Below are 21674 nucleotides of genomic sequence, written 5' to 3'. Positions count from 1 at the left end.
CGTTGCTCCAGTTGTCACTTTTTTCACCACTTCCATCATATGCCATTGTGATGGGACTCAGATCATGTAGTAGAATACTAGACAGATGCTGATACTACACTGCTCATTATACTGTGCGCGCAGCTGAAGTCTCTCCCCCACACAGTGATTGACAGAATGCCCAGAAGCGTGTGAGCAATAGGAGTGTGCAGCGTGCATGCAGCAGGGATGTGCAGCAGGAGTGTGCAGCGTGCATGCAGCAGGAGTGTGCAGCGTGCATGCAGCAGGAGTGTGCAGCGTGCATGCAGCAGGGATGTGCAGCAGGAGTGTGCAGCGTGCATGCAGCATGAGTGTGCAGCATGCATGCAGCAGGGATGTGCAGCGTGCATGCAGCAGGGATGTGCAGCATGCATGCAGCAGGAGTGTGCAGCATGCATGCAGCAGGAGTGTGCAGCGTGGATGTGCAGCAGGAGTGTGCAGCGTGCATGCAGCAGGAGTGTGCAGCAGGAGTGTGCAGCGTGCATGCAGCAGGAGTGTGCAGCAGGGATGTGCAGCAGGAGTGTGCAGCGTGCATGCAGCAGGGATGTGCAGCAGGAGTGTGCAGCGTGCATGCAGCAGGAGTGTGCAGCGTGCATGCAGCAGGGATGTGCAGCAGGAGTGTGCAGCGTGCATGCAGCAGGAGTGTGCAGCGTGCGTGTGCAGCAGGGATGTGCAGCAGGAGTGTGCAGCGTGCATGCAGCAGGGATGTGCAGCAGGAGTGTGCAGCGTGCATGCAGCAGGAGTGTGCAGAGCAGACTGTCAATCGGAGTGCTCCCTGCACCGCCCCGATTGCTGAAAGTAGGCATCACACTACACATTATTGCTCTGGTTTTCTTTCCTCTTGGCTGCAGCAGACCTGTGTTTTCTGTGTACTGTGGCATTCTGCAGCCGTGTCTCCCGGAGGTGGGGTGCTGCTGTACTGTCCTTGCACCTCCCTCCTCCGCCGGCTTTACAAGTCTTGGCTTGCAGGTACTTCCGGCACCTTGCAGCTTGGCTTGTTATGATCATGCCTGGGGTGGAGCCTGCTGCATCTGTCACGGTAAGCTCCGGACACCAGACTTTGAACTGTTTGGTATTTATTTTAGATATTTTGCTGTCGAGGACGCGAGGAATAATTACATTTTGTTCTAACCTGAAAATATTTCATCCTTACGTCTGAAGGCAGCAGAACTTCCCACCCAGTAAAGTGTAACCTGCACTGATCTGGGCTATTTGTGTAAGTGTGGACGTCGGAGGTCCATAAAGTCCCGCGCTGCCTGCAAATGCACGATAGAATAGAGCGTGTAAGCACTGCACATGTTCAGCCTCCGCTGGTAAACTGCAGTGGTGGCCGGTCCCCTTGACAACACGTTGTAAACATAAACAGATAAGCAGGGATAGGAGGAGAAATGAAGCAGCTGGAAACAAGAAACTAAAATGCCAGCTTGCCTAAAGGGGGGGTAACAAGTTTGTAAATTTTCCCCTATCCTTAGGATGGAGATAACTTCCGGACCACTGGGCCCCCCCCTAATCCGTAGAAGAGGGGCTCTGAAGAGCCACGTGAAACTGGCGTGGTGGTCAATCATACACACCTCCACTCCATTCATTCTTTATGGGACCGTCCTAGACAGGTGACTGCAGCATTTGGCACCTCCATTAAGAAAGAACGGAGCGGATGTGCACATGGTCAACCACCGCTCCGTTCATACGGGGCCCTTCAGAGCCCCAGCTCGCGGGTCGGTGGGGATCCCAGCGGTCAGACACCACCAGTGATCATGAACATAAACCTGGGACAACCCCTTTAATTTCTCACTGTCTTCCTTTCTTTAAGCATGAGAACAGCCGTCCGTTGCTTTAAGATCAGACTCCAGAATACATCATTGTATTTGTAGGATAAAAGTAAGAGGTTCCAGGTTTTGTAGCTTGTACACAATGGGGCTGATTTACCAAAACGGCGTCTAACATTTAGACAGTTGTAGAATAAGCCAGATTTATACCAACATATTGGCCCCTTTTTGATGGACTGTCATATATTCATCCCCTTGTCCAACTAGAGAGTGTATAAAACCCATACACATTAGACAACTGTCGGCCAACATTTATCTCCCCGACTCCTCCATACACAGGTAGGAGATACCTACAGATACAACTGTAGACGGTTCCCACCATTGAAGGGGACAATATCTGTCTGTCGTCAATTTGTTGGAATGAAATAATATCTCTTTAAGAATAAACAATCTCTTTAAGTACCGCGGATACTTACAGGGGTAATCCCATCTCCAAGATCCTATCCCAATATGTAGTAGGTGTAATAATATTAGCAAATACCTCCAATTAAAAATGTAGTATAGTTCTTCTGATTCGCTATGTCACTTACCCCATGTGCAGGGCATTGCAGTAGCTTACTAACAACTAACTGTCACTGTATGAGTGGTCGTAACCATGGATATCTAAACTACTGTAATGCCCTGCACATGGGGTAAGTGACACAGCGAATCAGAAGAACTACACTATATTTGTTATTGAAGGTATTTGCTATTATTATTATTATTACACTTACTACATATTAGGATATTATCTTAGAGATGGGAATACCCTTTTAAAGACAAGTAAATTGTGATGCAGTTTAAGACTGGCTTGTAGGAATTACAGCATTTGGAGGTGTTCAGGGAATGGAAAAGGTTGGGTTTGAAATATCTGTACCAATTATATGAGAGGTGGGCTATATCTCTACAGGAATGGGATGGTATTTTGGAATCAACAAGGAAGGTTTCTGTTAGAACCCTCCTGTTTGTTTTTTCCGTCTTGTGTTTTGCGGTCACGTGACCATCTGCCTTTATATTTCAGCTCCGCCCTTTTGGCTGTGCTGGACTTCAGTGTTTGACTGCTTCTCTTGCCAGGTGCTTCGGTGCCTTTCTCTATCAGTTCGCTTGGTCCTCCGGGACCTCTAGTACCTTTTTGTCAGTTTGTATTTTTGTGTTCTGCAACAACTTCTCTGTTTAGGAGGTCTCCCAGTCCTTAGTTCTTTTAGGGACCCCTCCCCTTATGCTATAGGTCTTCGTTCAGACTAGCCGAGGACTAAGGCGGGTCTGTTCACTAGGAACAGGCAGCCCACTACATCGTAGGGATTCAGCTTAGTCTTACTATAGGGACAGCTTTCCCCTATCTTTCCTTACTACATGTTGCAGATCATAACAGTTTCGATCAACACGGCTGATTGATAGATGACGTAATAAAATGTCTGAATAATACAATCTATATGGAGAACAAGGTGTATATAAAAAAGGGAGTTACCACAAAGTTTGGGAAACTATGGGGGAAGTGGATCAGATGTCCTGCAGTACTATCGAGGGAATTGGCAAATGGTGTGACTTTCATTTTGCTAATACTTTAATGTACATATTCCAGGTGGTTTGCTGGGTAATGTATTGTTTGTTGTACACCGGAAGGGGAAGGGTAATGGGATGTTTGGGGGAAGGAGGAATAAGGGGTTGAAAATATTCAGTGTTCAATCTATATGTGACCAATAGTGATGTACAGTAATGTTCAAAATAATAGCAGTGTGTTCAAAAACATGATCTTTCTACTAGTTTTTATTTCCATACATTGGAAACATTGCACACTGCTTTCTAATATAAAACATGAAGAGAAATGTAGATAATTTCTAACTACTTTACAGAAAATAACAAAAAATGACCATTGTTCTGTTCTATAAAATATCAGTGTCTGCATTTGTCTTTACAAACTTACAATATGTCTTGTTTAGCATTTAGCATTCCTGTGAATCACTAACCTAATATTTAGTTGTATCCCCAGAGTTTTTTAGAGCTGCTTCACATCTATGTTGCATAGAGTTAACCAATGTCTGGCCCCTGTCAGCTGTTATTCCAGCCCAGGATGCTTTGGCTACATCCCACAATTTTTGGGCATTTGTTGGTTTTGCCTCAGAAACGGCATTTTTTATGTCACCTCAAAGGTGTTCTGTCGGATTAAGGTTCGGGGATTGGGCCGGCCACTCCATAACCTCAATTTTGTTGGACTGGAATCAAGATTTTTCTCATTTATTGATGTGTTTAGGGTCATTGTCTTGGTGAAACTCCCGTTTCAAGGGCATAGCCTCTTCAGTGTAAGGCAACATGACCTCTTCAAGTATTTTATTATATGCAAACTGGTCCATGATCCCTGGTATGTGGTAAATAGGTCGGGCATCATAGTAAGAGAAACATGCCCATATCATTGTTACGGGTCCGGGTGGTGGAACCTCTGTGCTGCAGTGCAAGGAGGGACCAGAGGGGCGTAACTAAGTATCAACTCGGACCGACCAAGGTCGTACGGCGGCTCTAACGACTCCGTGACCAGGGAAGGACTGAGCAGAGGGACCAGGTGCTACTCTGGGACCGACCTTGTATGAGAGCAGGTGACTCCCACGGGTCAGAGGGCAGGAACTGACAGGTACAGCAGATGAGCACGGCAGGCAGGCTGACGGGTGATCCAGGTAGACGGACTGGCAGACACAGCAGGTAACAGGCAGGTGCTTCCAGGTAAGCAAGCAGATTGGCAGGCACGGCAGTTGACCGGCAGATGCTTCCAGGTAAGCAGGCGAGCAGAGCCCGTAGACAGACTGTCGGGCTGGAGAGTAGTCAAGCTGGCGGACTGGACTGGTAGTCAGGCTGGCGGGCAGGACTGGTAGTCAGGCTGGCAGTGACAGTGCCCGGGAAACCTGCGCGTGCCGGCAGCCGCAGCAGCAGGAGCGCCGGAGGACGCCAGGCAGGGAGCGCGGTGGTAAGGGGGATGGCATCTCTGCCTGTCAGGGGGCAGAGATGCCGATACTACAGTACCCCTCCCTTACGCCCCCCCTTTTTTAGGCCTGAAAAAATTTTTTTTAAGGAGAAGCGGGGCATGGATGTTCTCCCTGGGTTCCCAAGTTATCTCCTCTGGGCCAAACCACTTCCAATCCACCAGAAAAAAGGTTTTTCCTCTTATCCTCTTGGTGGCCAGAATGTTCTCTACCTCATAGACTCCCCTAGCCAGATTTTCTTCGATGTACTCCGACATGGCCCGGGTTTCGGCCAACAACAACGGGTAAATACGCCCACGAGGTGGAGTGGCACCGGGTACCAGGTCGATAAGGCAATCATATGGCCTATGGGGTGGCAGAGTCTCTGCTTCCTTCTTCTGCGTAGGACCAATAAGGTGCCAGTAGACCAGGTAAATTAGCCGGAGTAGACGGAGGTCGAGCCGGGCGAACCAGGACCAGGCAGATCCCATGGCAATCCTGCCCCCAACGGAGCACTTCACCGGATTGCCAATTCAGGATGGGTTGATGTCTCTGTAGCCAGGGTAGGCCTAGCAAAAAGGAGTGAGATAGTCTGGAAAGCACATGGAAAGAGATCTTCTCTGAGTGCAGCATAACCACCTGAAGGGTTACGGGCTCAGTGACGAGCAAGATGGTCACCGGAAGGAGTCTTCCATCCACGGAAGCGACTGCCAAAGGTTCAGCCTGAGGTTTGGTGGGAATCTGATACTTCTCTACCAGGGACTGGGAAATGAGATTCCCAGTGGCTCCGGAATCCAGATGGGCGGTTTCAAAGAAGCAGATCTCTCCACAGGAGACAGAGACGGATAAAGTCAAGAACGGAGAGCATTTACTCTTGCCTAGGACGACCTCTCCGAGCGGTCCTAGACACTGGAGTTTCCCGCTCTCACCGGGCAGGAACGAATCAGGTGCTCCGTACTACCACAGTAGAAACAGCTCCCCTCGGCTCGGCCTGTTTCTTGGCGAGACTTGACCATCTTGGTCTGATCGATCTGCATAGGTTTGGGTGAGCGTGCCCGGGGAGTTGCTGGTTGGGAGGCAGGTCTCTGGAAAGTAGGAGCAAGACGAGGAAATCTTCTTTCCCGGGTAGTCTCTTTAGCACGTTCCAGGAAACGGATGTCAATCCGGGCAGCCAGTGACACCAGGTCATCCAGAGTGGTAGGGATGTCCCGACCGGCTAGCTCATCCTTAATCCGGCCGGAAAGACCCTCCCAGAAGGTGGACACCAGGGCCTCGTTGTCCCAAGCAAGCTCAGAAGCGAGGGTACGGAACTGTATGGCATACTGGGCCACGGTGAGACTCCCTTGGCGGAGACGGAGCAATGAGGAGGCAGTAGAAATTCTTCGTCCGGGCTCATTGAAGACCCTCCGGAAGGCAGTGAGAAAAGCCGGAAGATCTGACACCAGGGAATCCCCTCTCTCCCATAGAGGGTTTAGCCATGCCAATGCTTCCCTGGTGAGGTGGGACATGATGAACGCCACCTTGGGCCAGTCGGAGGAAAACTGATGTGCCAGAAGTTCAAAGTGCAGCGTGCACTGGTTCAGAAAGCCCCAACATAAGACGGGGTCACCTCCAAAACGAGGAGGCGCAGAAAGCCGGGGTCCTGGGCTGGATGCCGTGGTATTGGTAGGCAGCGGCGCTGCCGGAGCGGGAGTCCCTCGACTCGAGGCGGACACAGGTGGGACAGACAGCGTGTCCAGGCGAGAGTTGACATTCCGCAGGTAGGTCAGGATGGTTTCCTGTTGGGATCTCTGACGAGAAACCTCCTGGTACAGGTCAGCAAGCGAAGGGGCCTGGGGGCCACCGGGTTCCATGGCCCGTGCAAACTGTTACGGGTCCAGGTGGTGGAACCTCTGTGCTGCGGTGCAAGGAGGGACCAGAGGGGCGTAACTAAGTATCAACTCGGACCGACCAAGGTCGTACGGCGGCTCAATCGACTCTGTGACCAGGGTAGGACCGAGCAGAGGGACCAGGTGCTACTCTGGGACCGACCTTGTATGAGAGCAGGTGACTCCCACGGGTCAGAGGGCAGGAACTGACCGGTACAGCAGATGAGCATGGCAGGCAGGCTGACGGATGATCCGAGTAGACGGACTGGCAGACACGGCAGGTAACAACAAGCAGGAGCCTCCAGGTAGGCTGGCTGGTAGGCGCGGCAGGTAACAACAAGCAGGAGCCTCCAGGTAGGCTGGCTGGTAGGCACGGCAGGTAACAAGCAGGAGCCTCCAGGTAGGCTGGCTGGTAGGCATGGCAGGTAACAGACAGGTGCTTCCAGGTAAGCAAGCAGATTGGCAGGCACGGCAGGTGACCGGCAGATGCTTCCAGGTAAGCAGGCGAGCAGAGCCCATAGACAGACTGGCGGACTGGACTGTAAACAGACTGTCGGGCTGGACTGGTAGTCAGGCTGGCGGGCTGGACTGGTAGTCAAGCTGGCGGGCAGGACTGGTAGTCAGGCTGGCGGGCAGGACTGGTAGTCAGGCTGGCAGCGGGACCTGAGGGCTGAAGCAGAGGTGAGTACACTGTGCTACAACTTTGCACAGGCACCTCCATTTTGGAGGAGGTGCCTTTTAAACGAAAAGTCCTCCGACCATTGGCTGGGGACTACTTAGGACGGCGCGCGTGGCCCCTTTAAGAGGGGGGGAGCGCGCGCGCCCTAAGCACAGTGCCCGGGAAGCTGCGCGCGCCGGCAGCCGCAGCAGCAGGAACGCCGGAGGACGCCAGGCGGGGAGCACAGTGGTAAGGGGGACGGCGTCTCTGCCTGTCAGGGGGCAGAGACACCGATACTACAATCATGATGCTTCCACCATGCTTCACTGTCTTCAGAGTCTACTGTGGCTTGAATGTAGCGTTTAGGGGTCGTCTGACGAACTGTATGCGGCCCTTTGGACTCAAAAAGAACAATTTTACTTTCATCAGTCCACAAAATGTTTCTCCATTTCTCTTTAGGCCAGTTGATGTGTTCTTTGGCAAATTGTATCCGCTTCAGTACAGGTCTTGTTTTTAACAGTCGGACTTTGCGGGGACTTCTTGCTAAGAGATTAGCTTTACACAGGTGTCTTCTAACTGTCACAGTCCTCACAGGTAACTTTAGACTGCCTTTGATCAATCTGGAGCTGATCATTGGCTGAGCCTTTGCCATTCTGGCTTTTCTTCCATCCATTCGGATGGTAGTCTTCCGTTTTCTTCCACGTCTCTCTGGTTTTTCTTTCCATTGTAAAGCATTGGAGATCATTTTAGCTGAACAGCTGATCATTGTCTGCACTTCTTTATACGTTTTACTTTCTCCAATCAACTTTTTAATCAAAGTAAGCTGTTCTTCTGAACAATGTCTGGAACAACCCATGTTTCTCAGGCTTTCAAGGAGAAATGCATGTACAACATGTGCTGACTTCACCCTTAAATAAAGGCCACCTGATTCACAGCTGTTTCTTCACAGAATGATTGACCTCACTGATTGACCTCCACACTGCTATTATATTGAACACTCCCCGTACAATTAATTATTCACATACACAGCGTCAAAAACCTGCAGATGATGAATGCGGAGTCTGGGGGTTTTCTAAGAATCTACTGCACCAACTGGTAAATTGTCTGACACGTGGTGATAGAATTTATACCAAAAACACTGATTAATCTGGTTAGTCATATTGAACTGCTATTATATTGAACATTACTGTATATGTACAATCCTTATCTATATATTCTGTATAAAGCAATTGTGATCACAAATTGTTCTGAAATGAATTTTGCCAGTTGTGTTAATAAAAGCGGTTTGATTAAAAAAAAACCTGTAATGCAGGTTTTTATTAGTTATGAGCGAACGTGCTCGGTTAAGGGGTTACCAAGTATCTTCGGTGTGCTGGAAAACTATGTTCGAGTCGCCACAGCTGCATATCTTGCGGCTGTTAGCCAGCAGCGACACATGCAGGGATTGCTTAACAAACAGGCAACCCCTGCATGTGTCGCAGCTGTCTAGTGGCGACTTGAACATAGTTTTCTAGCACGCCAAAGATACTCGGTAAGCACCCAATCGTGCTTGCTTACCCCTTAACCGAGCATGTTCACTCATCGCTAATTTTTATACTTTTCCCCAATTCTCCCAAAACTATGAAACAGTCCCCAATTATGTTGAAGTTTTGGCTTGGTGCCTCGCTGTAACTCAGACGAGACTGAACGGTGCCGCACCAGTACAGAAGCCAGAAGGACAGGGGCAGGTTTACCGATATTACCCCAAAGTGGCCAGGTTCAGAGAAGTAGGGAGCAGACACCTGGCCAATGTGGCTAGTCTACACTATTGGAAGAGACAGAAATCAACTACAGGGGCAGCATGCAGAGAAACGCCAGGAGGGGAGATGGTTCTGGTGGAGCGCAGGAGTCTGTTGAGTGGGACCCTGGAGGTGAGTGGGATGGGAGGAAAAGACCCATACACATCAGACTAATGTTGGCTGAACCTGCCGATATCGACGGATTCAGCCGACATTCTAATGTGTTTGGGTGTGCCGGTCAACTGATGGTTGCGAGAGATGTATGGGGCGCCAGCGGACTGCAGGTCAGGAGAGATGTATGGGGGCGCCTGCCGACTGATGGTCGTGAGAGATGTAAGGCGGTGTCGGCCGTCTGATGGTCGCGAGAGATGTATGGGGGCGCCAGCTGACTGATGGTCGTGAGAGAAGTAAGGCGGTGCTGGCAGACTGATGGTCGCGAGGGATGAATGGGGGTGCCAGCCGACTGATGGTCGCAAGAGATGAATGGGGGTGCCAGCCAACTGATGGTCGCGAGAGATGTATGGGGGTGCCGGCCAACTGATGGTCGCGTGAGATGTAAGGCAGTGACGGCTGACTGATGGTCGCGAGAGATGAATGGGAGTGCCAGCCGACTGATGGTCGCGAGAGATGTCGATCACGCAAGTCCGATTGTATTGTTCTTCTGGAGATAAGATAAGCAGCTCAAGAGAAACAAGCCGAACGAGCACTCCTGGGTGTGGTAGAGTTGACTGAGTTGGCTGTCAGCTGAACATTCACCATCTAATGTGTATAGGGGCCTTCAGAGAGCAGAATGCAATGGAGAGGAGGATTGGCTGCAGCGGTGCATCACAGCACCCAAGAAGGAACAAAATGTGCATCAGCTACAGGGCAGCCATGTTAAAATGCCTTGCGACAAGCCGTGAAGAATAGGAGAGGCCGGACATTGTAGGCCGGCAGAACAGACCACTAATCATTCTCATAGACCGCACCCTGCAGCAGACAATAGTGTGAACGCTCGCTTATGTGCACTTACATTGTGAATACAGAAGTTTCTATCTCTAATGTACATTTGCCTATTTTACAGCTAATTTCACCTGTGCACTAACGGATGTAAATGTTTGCATGACAACCCTCCCGCCCTGCAGCGTGGACTCCGATAGTCGTGCTGGAACCTGCCGCGAACGTCCCGCTGCTGTGCTTGTGTGTGAATGCACACGAAGGGGACGACAGAGATAAGATGACTCCATCACCGGTGAAGCCCTGAACGCGGTGTGTCGTATCTGTGATCTGCAGCAGAAGGCGCTGTCACCATGTCACGTATCACAGAAGGACGCTGAGAACAGAGCGGATTTCGGGAGGATTTCTAGAGAGATCAGACGAGCCCTCCTGTTCCTGTTTGCTGCACTCAAGTTCAGGAGTTTCAGTGTGATGTGAGGAGAAAGCATTGGTGGCAGAGGAGAAGCAGAGTCTGCCCAAGAGAAGAACAGAGCCGGAGGAGAAGAGGAGACAGCCCAGCTTACTGGATGGTGTGAACAGCGCCCTGACCGGAGCCAGCTTGGAGCACCACTTACCAGACTGACGCAGAGAGGACCACCGGCCCTGAGGCCTTCTGATACTACAGGATCTTCTGGAGAACCATCGAGCTGCGGAAAATGTAAGACAAAAGACGGCATTATTCTCATTTTTTTTCTATCATATACTGTTGCTCCAGGATTCCTGTTCTGATTGCGGCATTATTACACAGAACCTTTGTAAAACCGTTCTTTATAACTTCCGTTCTGTGTACAGTAAACACAGAGTTACAGCGTCTTGAGATTCTGGTTTGGCTTTTATCCTAAGTCATATGGCAAGGCTTGTTAGAGGGTCGACATTGACTTTTAGGATTGCTACTTCCAATAGGTGGCAGTATAGTTCTGGTCAGTCTTAGCCGCTCACCCAGCCAAATCAGATCTCATACTTTGCACTGACGAGGGGCAACACCCCGAAACACTGTGTCTGCAAATTTAAATTGTGGTTTGGCTTTTATCCTAAGTTATATGGTAAGGCTCGTTAAAGGGTCGATATTGACTTTTAGAATTCTTACCGCCAATAATTGTCGCTAGAGTTCTCGTCCTCTTCCTCTCTGAAGAGGCAATTTGCATACTGAAAAAGTATTGAAGGTCCTATAATTATTTTAAAAATATAGATCTGAGAATTGCGAGGTGCATTTGTATTCAGCCCCCCTGAGTCAATACATTGTAGGCCCACCTTTCTCTGCAATTACGACTGCAATATTTTGGGGTCTGTCCCTATCAGCTTTGCCTATCTAGAGGATGAAATTTTTGCCCCTTTTTTTTTTTGCACACTCGCTCTTGGACAGATTTGTGGAGTACATGACTAATAGTTGTCCTGTGGACAGATTCTACCACCCGAGCTGTGGATCTTCGCAGCTCCTCCTGTGACCATGGGCCTCTTGGCTGCTTCTAGTGCTATCCTTGCTTGGGATGTCAGGTTAGGTGGACCGCCATGTCTTGGTAGGTTTGCAGTTCTGCCATACTCCTTCCATTTTTGGATGATAGATTGATGTTCCGTGAGATGTTCGGTGCTTGGGCTATTTGTTATAACCTAAACCTGCTTTATTCTTCTCCACAACTTTATCCCTGAACTGTCTGGTGGGCTCCTTGGTTTTCAGCTTTATCCCTGACCTGTCTGGTGGGCTCCTTGGTTTTCAGCTTTATCCCTGACCTGTCTGGTGGGCTCCTTGGTTTTCAGCTTTATCCCTGACCTGTCTGGTGAGCTCCTTGGTTTTGATGATGCTGTTTGATCCCTAATGTTCTCACACAAACCTCTGAGGCCTTCACAGAACAGCTGTGGCTATACTGAGAAGAAATCAATACTAGTTATGTGACTTCTGGGGGTGATTGATCACTCAGGATTTTATTTAGGGGTGTCAGACTACAGGGGGCTGAATATTAATTCACCTCACAATTATCAGATTTATATTTGTAAAATAATTAGAAAACCCTGTATCATTTCATTTAGACATAACAAATATATGTTCTTTTGTGTTAGTATCACATAAAATCCCAATAAAATACATAGACATGGACATGAAGATTGTGCTCACACGTTGCGGCCACAAGTGACTATGGTGCACATCTTGCCGCAGGTTTCCCACACATTGCAGTTTTGCCTTGATTACTGTTTCTATTATCTCTCTCACGAGCCACATGGGAGGTTTGTGATAGGTTATAGTAAAAGATAAAATATTTCTTACTTTACAGGAATCAAGGTTTTATCGTTTCCGGGAACCAAAGTTTAAAGTCTCATGACTTGGGAGAGGCCAAGCAGTAGAAGATCTTTTTCCTCTGAGCCATTACTTTGTGCTCCAGGTCCAGTATAAATTTCGATATATTAGGCTCTACAGCTCTTCCTCACTGCGGTGACACAAGTGTCCAACAAATCGACCAGTCTTAAGGAACAAGGTGGAGAACAAGAAGAGCGAAATACCTTCCATTCTGACTACTGTATTGTAGGCGCGTCTCTGTTGTGGAGGAACCAGTTTCTCCGTAGAGTCACTATTTAGGAGGAGATGGGGAGAACAATGAGGGATGTCCTGGTCGAAACACTGGAGAACTTGGACATATATGCATTTAAGAAGTTTAAGAACAAGTTAAATGACCTGGACATCAAGGAATACAACAGAATCCCCAGAGGTCGGTTGGAGGACGTGGACACCCAAGACGTGGCTGATCTCATTATTCGCTACTACACAGATACCTATTGGATTGATGTGACCTTGAATGTACTAGAAGCCATAAATGAGAATCAGGAGGCTAAGAACCTGAGGAACGCCCTTACAACGGGTAAGAACCAGAAAATCTGGTTAGACTACAACCAGCTATACCGGTCTAACTATCAGAGGAGATAGAGAAAATACTAGAACAGGGAATCCCTGGAGGGCGGTAGACCTGAATTTGTCACTTTTAGGGAGAAGAATAACACAAAGTACAAAAAATATAGTAGATGCTACCTGCAGTCCCTATGATAATTCTGCTTGGGTGGTCTATGACCGTTTACTCAGTACCCCATCAAGTATGGAGCAGTGACTTACATGGGTTAAGCAGGCTTCAAATGGAGCAGATGTTTACTCAATACAAGGTGTCATGGTTGACCCTTCCAAGGAGAGTTACTATGGGTTGAGATACAAACCATCTCCAATATTTCTGCCATTTTTGGTTCAAATTAAATAAGTACGATGCATCGGAGCTAAGAAAATAACCCACCGCCAGTGTCTGAGTGTACAATTCTAGTCTGCTCTCAGATCCCAAGCAACAAGTATTTTATTACACCCCCAGAAGAAAGTGAAATGGCCAACATTACCTAACCAAGAAAGGGTTTTAGGTGGGAATAACAAGGACATAAATCATGGAAACGGTGGGATTCCTTTAAAAATGGTTCTTCCCAGCTTTTCCTCTGCCTTCTATAACAAAGAAAACTTATAAAGACCCCTCTGTATCAGAGACAGCACCCTGTGTTATTGCTTTTATAAAGAACACTTATAAAGTTAATATTAAAATACAAAATTATTAAAGATATACAGGTAGATTTAACTGTCTAAATAATAATCAAAGCAAAGTATAAATATTTTGCCATAATAAAGGCAACTAGCAAAGGGTTTACAGCTCTTCAAGAAGGGAGTATTACTGTCAGAGCAAAGACTCAGAGCTTGGTGGTTACATGTACACAGGGCACAGGGCTTGGTGGTTACATGTACACAGGGCACAGGGCTTGGTGGTTACATGTACACAGGGCACAGGGCTTGGTGGTTACATGTACACAGGGCTTGGTGGTTACATGTACACAGGGCACAGGGCTTGGTGGTTACATGTACACAGGGCTTGGTGGTTACATGTGCACAGGGCACAGGGCTTGGTGGTTACATGTACACAGGGCACAGGGCTTGGTGGTTACATGTACACAGGGCTTGGTGGTTACATGTACACAGGGCACAGGGCTTGGTGGTTACATGTACACAGGGCTTGGTGGTTACATGTGCACAGGGCACAGGGCTTGGTGGTTACATGTACACAGGGCACAGGGCTTGGTTACATGTACACAGGGCACAGGGCTTGGTGGTTACATGTACACAGGGCACAGGGCTTGGTGGTTACATGTACACAGGGCTTGGTGGTTACATGTACACAGGGCACAGGGCTTGGTGGTTACATGCACACAGGGCACAGGGCTTGGTGGTTACATGTACACAGGGCACAGGGCTTGGTGGTTACATGTACACAGGGCACAGGGCTTGGTGGTTACATGTACACAGGGCTTGGTGGTTACATGTACACAGGGCACAGGGCTTGGTGGTTACATGGGCACAGGGCTTGGTGGTTACATGTACACAGGGCACAGGGCTTGGTTACATGTACACAGGGCACAGGGCTTGGTGGTTACATGTACACAGGGCACAGGGCTTGGTGGTTACATGTACACAGGGCACAGGGCTTGGTGGTTACATGCACACAGGGCACAGGGCTTGGTGGTTACATGTACACAGGGCACAGGGCTTGGTGGTTACATGTACACAGGGCACAGGGCTTGGTGGTTACATGTACACAGGGCTTGGTGGTTACATGTACACAGGGCACAGGGCTTGGTGGTTACATGTACACAGGGCACAGGGCTTGGTGGTTACATGTACACAGGGCACAGGGCTTGGTGGTTACATGCACACAGGGCACAGGGCTTGGTGGTTACATGCACACAGGGCACAGGGCTTGGTGGTTACATGCACACAGGGCACAGGGCTTGGTGGTTACATGTGCACAGGGCACAGGGCTTGGTGGTTACATGTGCACAGGGCACAGGGCTTGGTGGTTACATGCGCACAGGGCACAGGGCTTGGTGGTTACATGCGCACAGGGCTTGGTGGTTACATGTGCACAGGGCACAGGGCTTGGTGGTTACATGTGCACAGGGCACAAGGCTTGGTGGTTACATGGGCACAGGGCACAAGGCTTGGTGGTTACAGGAGCAATAGTCGGATAACACAGTTCATAAGAGTTGGTTTCAGGGATCAGAAGGCTTGATTGGTCATTTTCTCAGGCCACTTTCTTAAACCAGGGCATCTTGACTTGTACCTACTCACAATGCAGACTATCGGCTGGAAGTGATCTGCAACCAAGTGCATTATTCACAGAGCATTCACTCCATCACACCTAATAATAATAGCAGGATCACAGCATAAGTGACAGTATGAGAGTGATAACTCTGAGTGCAGATAATGTAGTAGATGTCACCTGCAGTCCTATGTAACACCACAGATAACACAGTGATAACTCTCTGAGTACAGATAATGTAGTAGATGTCACCTGCAGAGAGTTATCACTGTTTTATCTGTGGTGTTACATAGGACTGCAGGTGACACATACTACATTATCTGTACTCAGAGAGTTATCACTGTGTTATCTGTGGTGTTACATAGGACTGCCGATGACATCCACTACATTATCTGTACTCGGGGAGTTATCACTGTGTTATCTGTGGTGTTACATAGGACTGCCGGTGACATCCACTACATTATCTGTACTCGGGGAGTTATCACTGTGTTATCTGTGGTGTTACATAGGACTGCCGGTGACATCCACTACATTATCTGTACTCGGGGAGTTATCACTGTGTTATCTGTGGTGTTACATAGGACTGCCGGTGACATCCACTACATTATCTGTACTCAGAGAGATATCACTGTGTTATCTGTGGTGTTACATAGGACTGCAGGTGACATCTACTACATTATCTGTACTCAGAGTTATCACTGTGTTATCTGTGATGTTACATAGGACTGCAGGTGACATCTCCTACATTGTGTTGAGCACAGACAATGCTGTACACAGATCACACATTGCACAATATTAACAATAAATGGAATAATGGGTCGGTGCTGGTAAATGTGCGCTCTATGATTGTGGGGAGTGATTGGCTCAGAACTCTGTGATTGTGGGGAATGATTGGCTCTGGACTCTATGATTGTGGGGAGTGATTGGCTCTGGACTCTATGATTGTGGGGAGTGATTGGCTCTGGACTCTGTGATTGTGGGGAGTGATTGGCTCTGGACTCTGTGATTGTGGGGAGTGATTGGCTCTGGACTCTATGATTGTGGGGAGTGATTGGCTCTGGACTCTGTGATTGTGGGGAATGATTGGCTCTGGACTCTGTGATTGTGGGGAGTGATTGGTTCTGGACTCTGTGATTGTGGGGAATGATTGGCTCTAGACTCTGTGATTGTGGGGAGTGATTGGGTCTGGACTCTATGATTGTGAGGAGTGATTGGCTCTGGACTCTATGATTGTGGGGAGTGATTGGCTCTGGACTCTGTGATTGTGGGGAGTGATTGGCTCTGGACTCTATGATTGTGGGGAGTGATTGGCTCTGGACTCTGTGATTCTGGGGAATGATTGGCTCTGGACTCTGTGATTGTGGGGAATGATTGGCTCTGGACTCTGTGATTGTGGGGAGTTATTGGCTCTGGACTCTGTGATTGTGGGAAATGATTGGCTCTGGACTCTGTGATTCTGGGGAATGATTGGCTCTGGACTCTGTGATTGTGGGGAATGATTAGCTCTGGACTCTGTGATTGTGGGGAATGATTGGCTCTGGACTCTATGATTGTGGGGAGTGATTGGCTCTGGACTCTGTGATTGTGGGGAATGATTGGCTCTGGACTCTGTGATTGTGGGGAGTGATTGGTTCTGGACTCTGTGATTGTGGGGAATGATTGGCTCTAGACTCTGTGATTGTGGGGAGTGATTGGGTCTGGACTCTATGATTGTGAGGAGTGATTGGCTCTGGACTCTGTGATTCTGGGGAATGATTGGCTCTGGACTCTGTGATTGTGGGGAGTGATTGGCTCTGGACTCTATGATTGTGGGGAGTGATTGGCTCTGGACTCTGTGATTCTGGGGAATGATTGGCTCTGGACTCTGTGATTGTGGGGAGTGATTGGCTCTGGACTCTATGATTGTGGGGAGTGATTGGCTCTGGACTCTATGATTGTGGGGAGTTATTGGCTCTGGACTCTGTGATTGTGGGGAATGATTGGCTCTGGACTCTGTGATTCTGGGGAATGATTGGCTCTGGACTCTGTGATTGTGGGGAATGATTAGCTCTGGACTCTGTGATTGTGGGGAATGATTGGCTCTGGACTCTGTGATTGTTAGGAGTGATTGACTCTGGACTCTGTGATTGTGGGGAGTGATTGGCTCAGGCCTCTGTGATTGTGGGGAATGATTGGCTCTGGACTCTATAATTGTGGGGAATGATTGGCTCTGGACTTTGTGATTGTGACTGATGATTGGCTCTGGACTCTGATTGTGGGGAGTGATTGGGTCTGGACTCTGTGATTGTGGGGAGTGATTGGGTCTGGACTCTATGATTGTGGGGAGTGATTGGCTCTGGACTCTGTGATTGTGGGGAGTGATTGGGTCTGGACTCTGTGATTGTAGGGAATGATTGACTCTGGACTCTATGATTGTGGGAAATGATTGGCTCAGGACTCTATGATTGTGGGGAATGATTGGCTCTGGACTCTGTCATTGTGGGGAGTGATTGGCTCTGGACTCTATGATTGTGGGGAATGATTGGCTCTGGACTCTGTCATTGTGGGGAGTGATTGGCTCTGGACTCTGTGATTGTGCGGGGTGATTGGCTCTGGACTCTATGATTGTGGGGAGTGATTGGCTCTGGACTCTGTGATTGTGCGGGGTGATTGGCTCTGGACTCTATGATTGTGGGGAGTGATTGGCTCTGGACTCTGTGATTGTGCGGGGTGATTGGCTCTGGACTCTATGATTGTGGGGAGTGATTGGCTCTGGACTCTGTGATTGTGCGGGGTGATTGGCTCTGGACTCTATGATTGTGGGGAGTGATTGGCTCTGGACTCACTACTTCTGGGTCTGTGTCTTTCAGTGAATGTTCCTGCTCCTCAGGAGTCTCCCGTGGGGGTAAATCAAGGATCAGTAACAAGAGGTGAGCAGTAAACTGCAGCTTTGTCTTTTATGGTTTTGTACATTCACCGCTCGGTGCTGATGAAACGGTAACTTGATTTTACAGGTTGATATAACGATGGCGACATAAACATATAAAAAGTAAAAATAGTCATATTTTCAACCAAAAACGCAACAAACAAAAATGATATGATAAAATATATGGATAATATAATCTTCATGGAATATTGCAGAATATTATCAGAGGAATTGTAAGAGTGAATGAAGATCATGCACACAGTACACATTGTATCTTATCATTCTTACATTCATTATAGTCAGTTATTTTTGAACATTTTGATTCTCAGTAACGGCAATGTATAATTTCTGCTCCCATTATCTGGACTGATCCCTTTTTCTTCTCTGCGATCTTTTTTTTTCCAGGACCAATTTTGGAAATAGCGCCATCCAGAGGTAAGACCCCTCATAAGATGTCTGTGTCAGTATTAGCTCAGGATTCACATTAAGTTTTTTGATGAGTTAAAAAAACATGAATTTTTCGAGCAGAAGCCGCTTCTTTGCAGCCTTGTGATCGGACAGCGCCCGGTTTGGAGAAGTTTCCTTCAAGATTCTCGTAATAAGGTGATGAGAGGACATACTCGGGTAACATGTGATCCGAACACGCTCGGGTGTTATCCGAGTATCTTGTAGTGCTCGGATAATACGTTCAAGTCCCTGCGGCTGCATGTTTTGTGGCATTGGACAGCGACAACACATGCGGGGATTGCCTGTTTGTTAGCCAATCACCGCATGTGTTGTCGCTGTCTAAAAGCCACAAAACATTAAGCCGCAGGGACCCGAACACATTATCCGAGCGCTACAAGATACTCGGATAACACCTGAGCATGCTCAGATAACACGTTACCCGAGCACGTTCGCTTATCACTAAAGGCTACGTGAGTTTTTCACGTTGCAGGCTTTCGACACCATTTCCGAGCCCATTAAGTAAAATAGGTTACTTGCATTTTTTTTAAAAAAACTCAGCAAAAGCTCATCGTGGGAACGTAGCCTGAAATAGGTTGTCCATTACACCAATGTAAAAGTAGTGGACAACGTCTTTAAAGAAGTGAGACATTTTTCAAAAGCTCTTCAGGAAAAAAAAAGCTCAAAAAACTCCTTTTGTCAACAGCAAAGTCGATTTCCCATAGAAGTTAATTAGAAAAGTTTTCCAAGAGTTTTTGAAGCAGTTTTCAAGGAGGTTTTTGGAGAGTTTCGGGGTGAACTCGGCATTATTCTTCAACCCGTGAAGACAGGAACACACTGGATCTAGTCTTCTTCCAACTCCTCTATTGCTCTCTGACAACCTTCTTTCCCTCTCAGGACTCCTCTACGCCCACATCCTCACGCTATGACCACCCAGCATTTACAGCCATCATTGACCCCGATCTCTTTCCACTCCTGTCCCAATGTAGCTTCAGAACTTTACATTAAGACACTCACATTCTGCCGTGGAGGAAGATGTGTCCCCACAGACAACGCCAACCCTGGCACACGCATTTCCTTCAGTGGCTCAAAACATCTAAGGAGAAAATGACATCTGTTAGCAAATTTACTTTACTATAAGATTAAGACTAGAACTGACCAACAAGATTCGCAGGAGCCTGGTCCAGAGCCCTGCGAACCTCCATAATCTGAACCTTCCAGTTCTGTCTCCAAGACTTCTCTCGTACTGCACCAGTTCTCTAGAATGTAGTACCCCAGATAATCCAGTTGGTTCCCATTATCCACAGTTTTATGAACCTCCATAATCTGAATCTTCCACTTCTGTCTCCAAGACTTCTCTCGTGCTGCACCAGTTCTCTAGAATGTACTACCCCAGATAATCCAGTTGGTTCTCATTATCCACAGTTTTATGAACCTTCATAATCTGTACCTTCCACTTCTGTCTCCAAGACTTCTCTCGTGCTGCACCAGTTCTCTAGAAAGTACTACCCTAGATAATCCAGTTGGTTCCCATTATCCACAGTTTCATGAACCTCCATAATCTGAACCTTCCACTTCTGTCTCCAAGACTTCTCTCGTACTGCACCAGTTCTCTAGAATGTAGTACCCCAGATAATCCAGTTGGTTCCCATTATCCACAGTTTTATGAACCTCCATAATCTGAATCTTCCACTTCTGTCTCCAAGACTTCTCTCGTGCTGCACCAGTTCTCTAGAATGTACTACCCCAGATAATCCAGTTGGTTCTCATTATCCACAGTTTTATGAACCTTCATAATCTGTACCTTCCACTTCTGTCTCCAAGATTTCTCTCGTGCTGCACCAGTTTTCTAGAATGTACTACCCCAGATAATCCAGTTGGTTCCCATTATCCACAGTTTTAAGTGTGGATTAAAATCACATCTTATCTAGGCAAGCTTTTCACATCACCTCCCTAATCTAACTCTTTTCAGTTCTCCCTTTACTTTATTTCTCCTGGTCCCTTCTTTCATCTGTTCGAAAGATCAGAGGAAGTGAAGACATTAATGACCGAAAATCTCATGTTTTATTACAGACGAGGAGCATTTTGTGGATCGACATCGTGAGGCTCTGATCGGACGGGTGACTCTGGTGAATCCGGTCCTGAAAGATCTCTACGAGAATGGTCTGCTGTCACGTGAAGAACGTGACCGGCTGAGCCGGATGAGACCGTGTTATAAGCAGATGCGAGAGATCTTCTACTACGCTGCGTCCTGGGGAAGTGACGAGAAGGATCAGTTCTGGGAATCTCTGAGAGATCATAACCGGCCGCTATTAAGAAGTCTAGAAAGAACATGAAGAATAGTTCTGGTGTTCAGAAGAGGTTGACCGAAGGCTTCAGGGATTTTACACTACTGGAAAAATTTAAAGGGGTTTTCCACTTTTAGAAAAGTGAACCCTAACAGAGCATATAGTAGTAAAAAAACAAAAAGATATAGTACTCAACCTCCCCCAGTGCAGCGCCAACTCCCAGCCACCACCGATCCAGTCTCTGTTTTGGCTGCAGCGGTGACATCTTGACTACAGTGGACACCGCCGCTGCAGCCAAAACAGAGACCGAAGCATTGGATGGACCAGTGGAGGGGAAAAAATCCATCTATATGCATAATTTCAGTCTGGAATATTGCTTTAAAGCCTAATAGAAACTGCCTGGATTTTTTGTTAGAGCACTAGCTCCTGGGATCAGGGTCTTATAGTTGATGTCATGTAGACTAGGTTATATCTTGGGACCTTCATACTTTGGTCCATTATTATCCAGGATGTTCACGACTTTCTTGAAGTCTCATATGTTAAACTTCTAGTACAATTCTTACATGTCTGAACGGTCTCTAATAACTGATATGGTGAACTGCATTCTGGGAATAGCCGTCTTTAAACCGAGTTCCAGACTCTCATCTGATGTAAGAAGAACTAATTGCCCCAAACAATCAGGAGCAATTAATATAAAAGCACCTAATAAAAACTCTTAAAGACAAAACCTGACACCTTTTTACATAACTTGTACTCTTTTTATATACATGGTGCCCTCCCCCCCCATAAATAAGATCTTAAAATTATTTTGGGGGGAGGGGAAGTATCAATTTAACACATCAATATATATATATTTGCTGTTCTCCCTTGTAACTA

At 47.7% G+C, this 21674-nt stretch overlaps 1 protein-coding gene across 1 annotated transcript; it reads left to right on the top strand.

Annotated features, from left to right (window-relative positions):
- Positions 1-904: 904 nt before the first annotated feature.
- On the top strand, positions 905-21525 carry LOC141162577 (apoptosis-associated speck-like protein containing a CARD). Its single transcript, XM_073648812.1, has 6 exons — positions 905-1057; positions 10142-10711; positions 12321-12902; positions 18011-18070; positions 18472-18501; positions 20584-21525. Exons 3-6 carry the CDS (start codon positions 12629-12631, stop codon positions 20844-20846), a joined length of 627 nt encoding a protein of 208 aa, XP_073504913.1. The 5' UTR covers positions 905-1057; positions 10142-10711; positions 12321-12628; the 3' UTR covers positions 20847-21525.
- The last annotated feature ends 149 nt before the right edge of the window (positions 21526-21674 follow it).

Source organism: Phyllobates terribilis, unplaced genomic scaffold (assembly GCF_046119375.1).
Source record: "Phyllobates terribilis strain yellow unplaced genomic scaffold, ASM4611937v1 Scaffold_9__5_contigs__length_417890890, whole genome shotgun sequence".
Taxonomy (NCBI): Eukaryota; Metazoa; Chordata; class Amphibia; order Anura; family Dendrobatidae; genus Phyllobates; species Phyllobates terribilis.
The sequence above is the reverse complement of the archived record's forward strand: the minus strand, read 5'-3'. Positions and strand labels throughout refer to the sequence as shown.

What these genes read in the sequence shown, in the direction of transcription:
- LOC141162577 (XM_073648812.1), top strand. Translation starts at nt 12,629, where the DNA reads ATGGGGAGAACAATGAGGGATGTCCTGGTCGAAACACTGGAGAACTTG. An exon ending in GAGGAACGCCCTTACAACGG is followed by an intron (nt 12,903 to 18,010) that starts GTAAGAACCAGA and finishes TGTGTCTTTCAG; the next exon opens with TGAATGTTCCTGCTCCTCAG. An exon ending in TCAAGGATCAGTAACAAGAG is followed by an intron (nt 18,071 to 18,471) that starts GTGAGCAGTAAA and finishes TTTTTTTTCCAG; the next exon opens with GACCAATTTTGGAAATAGCG.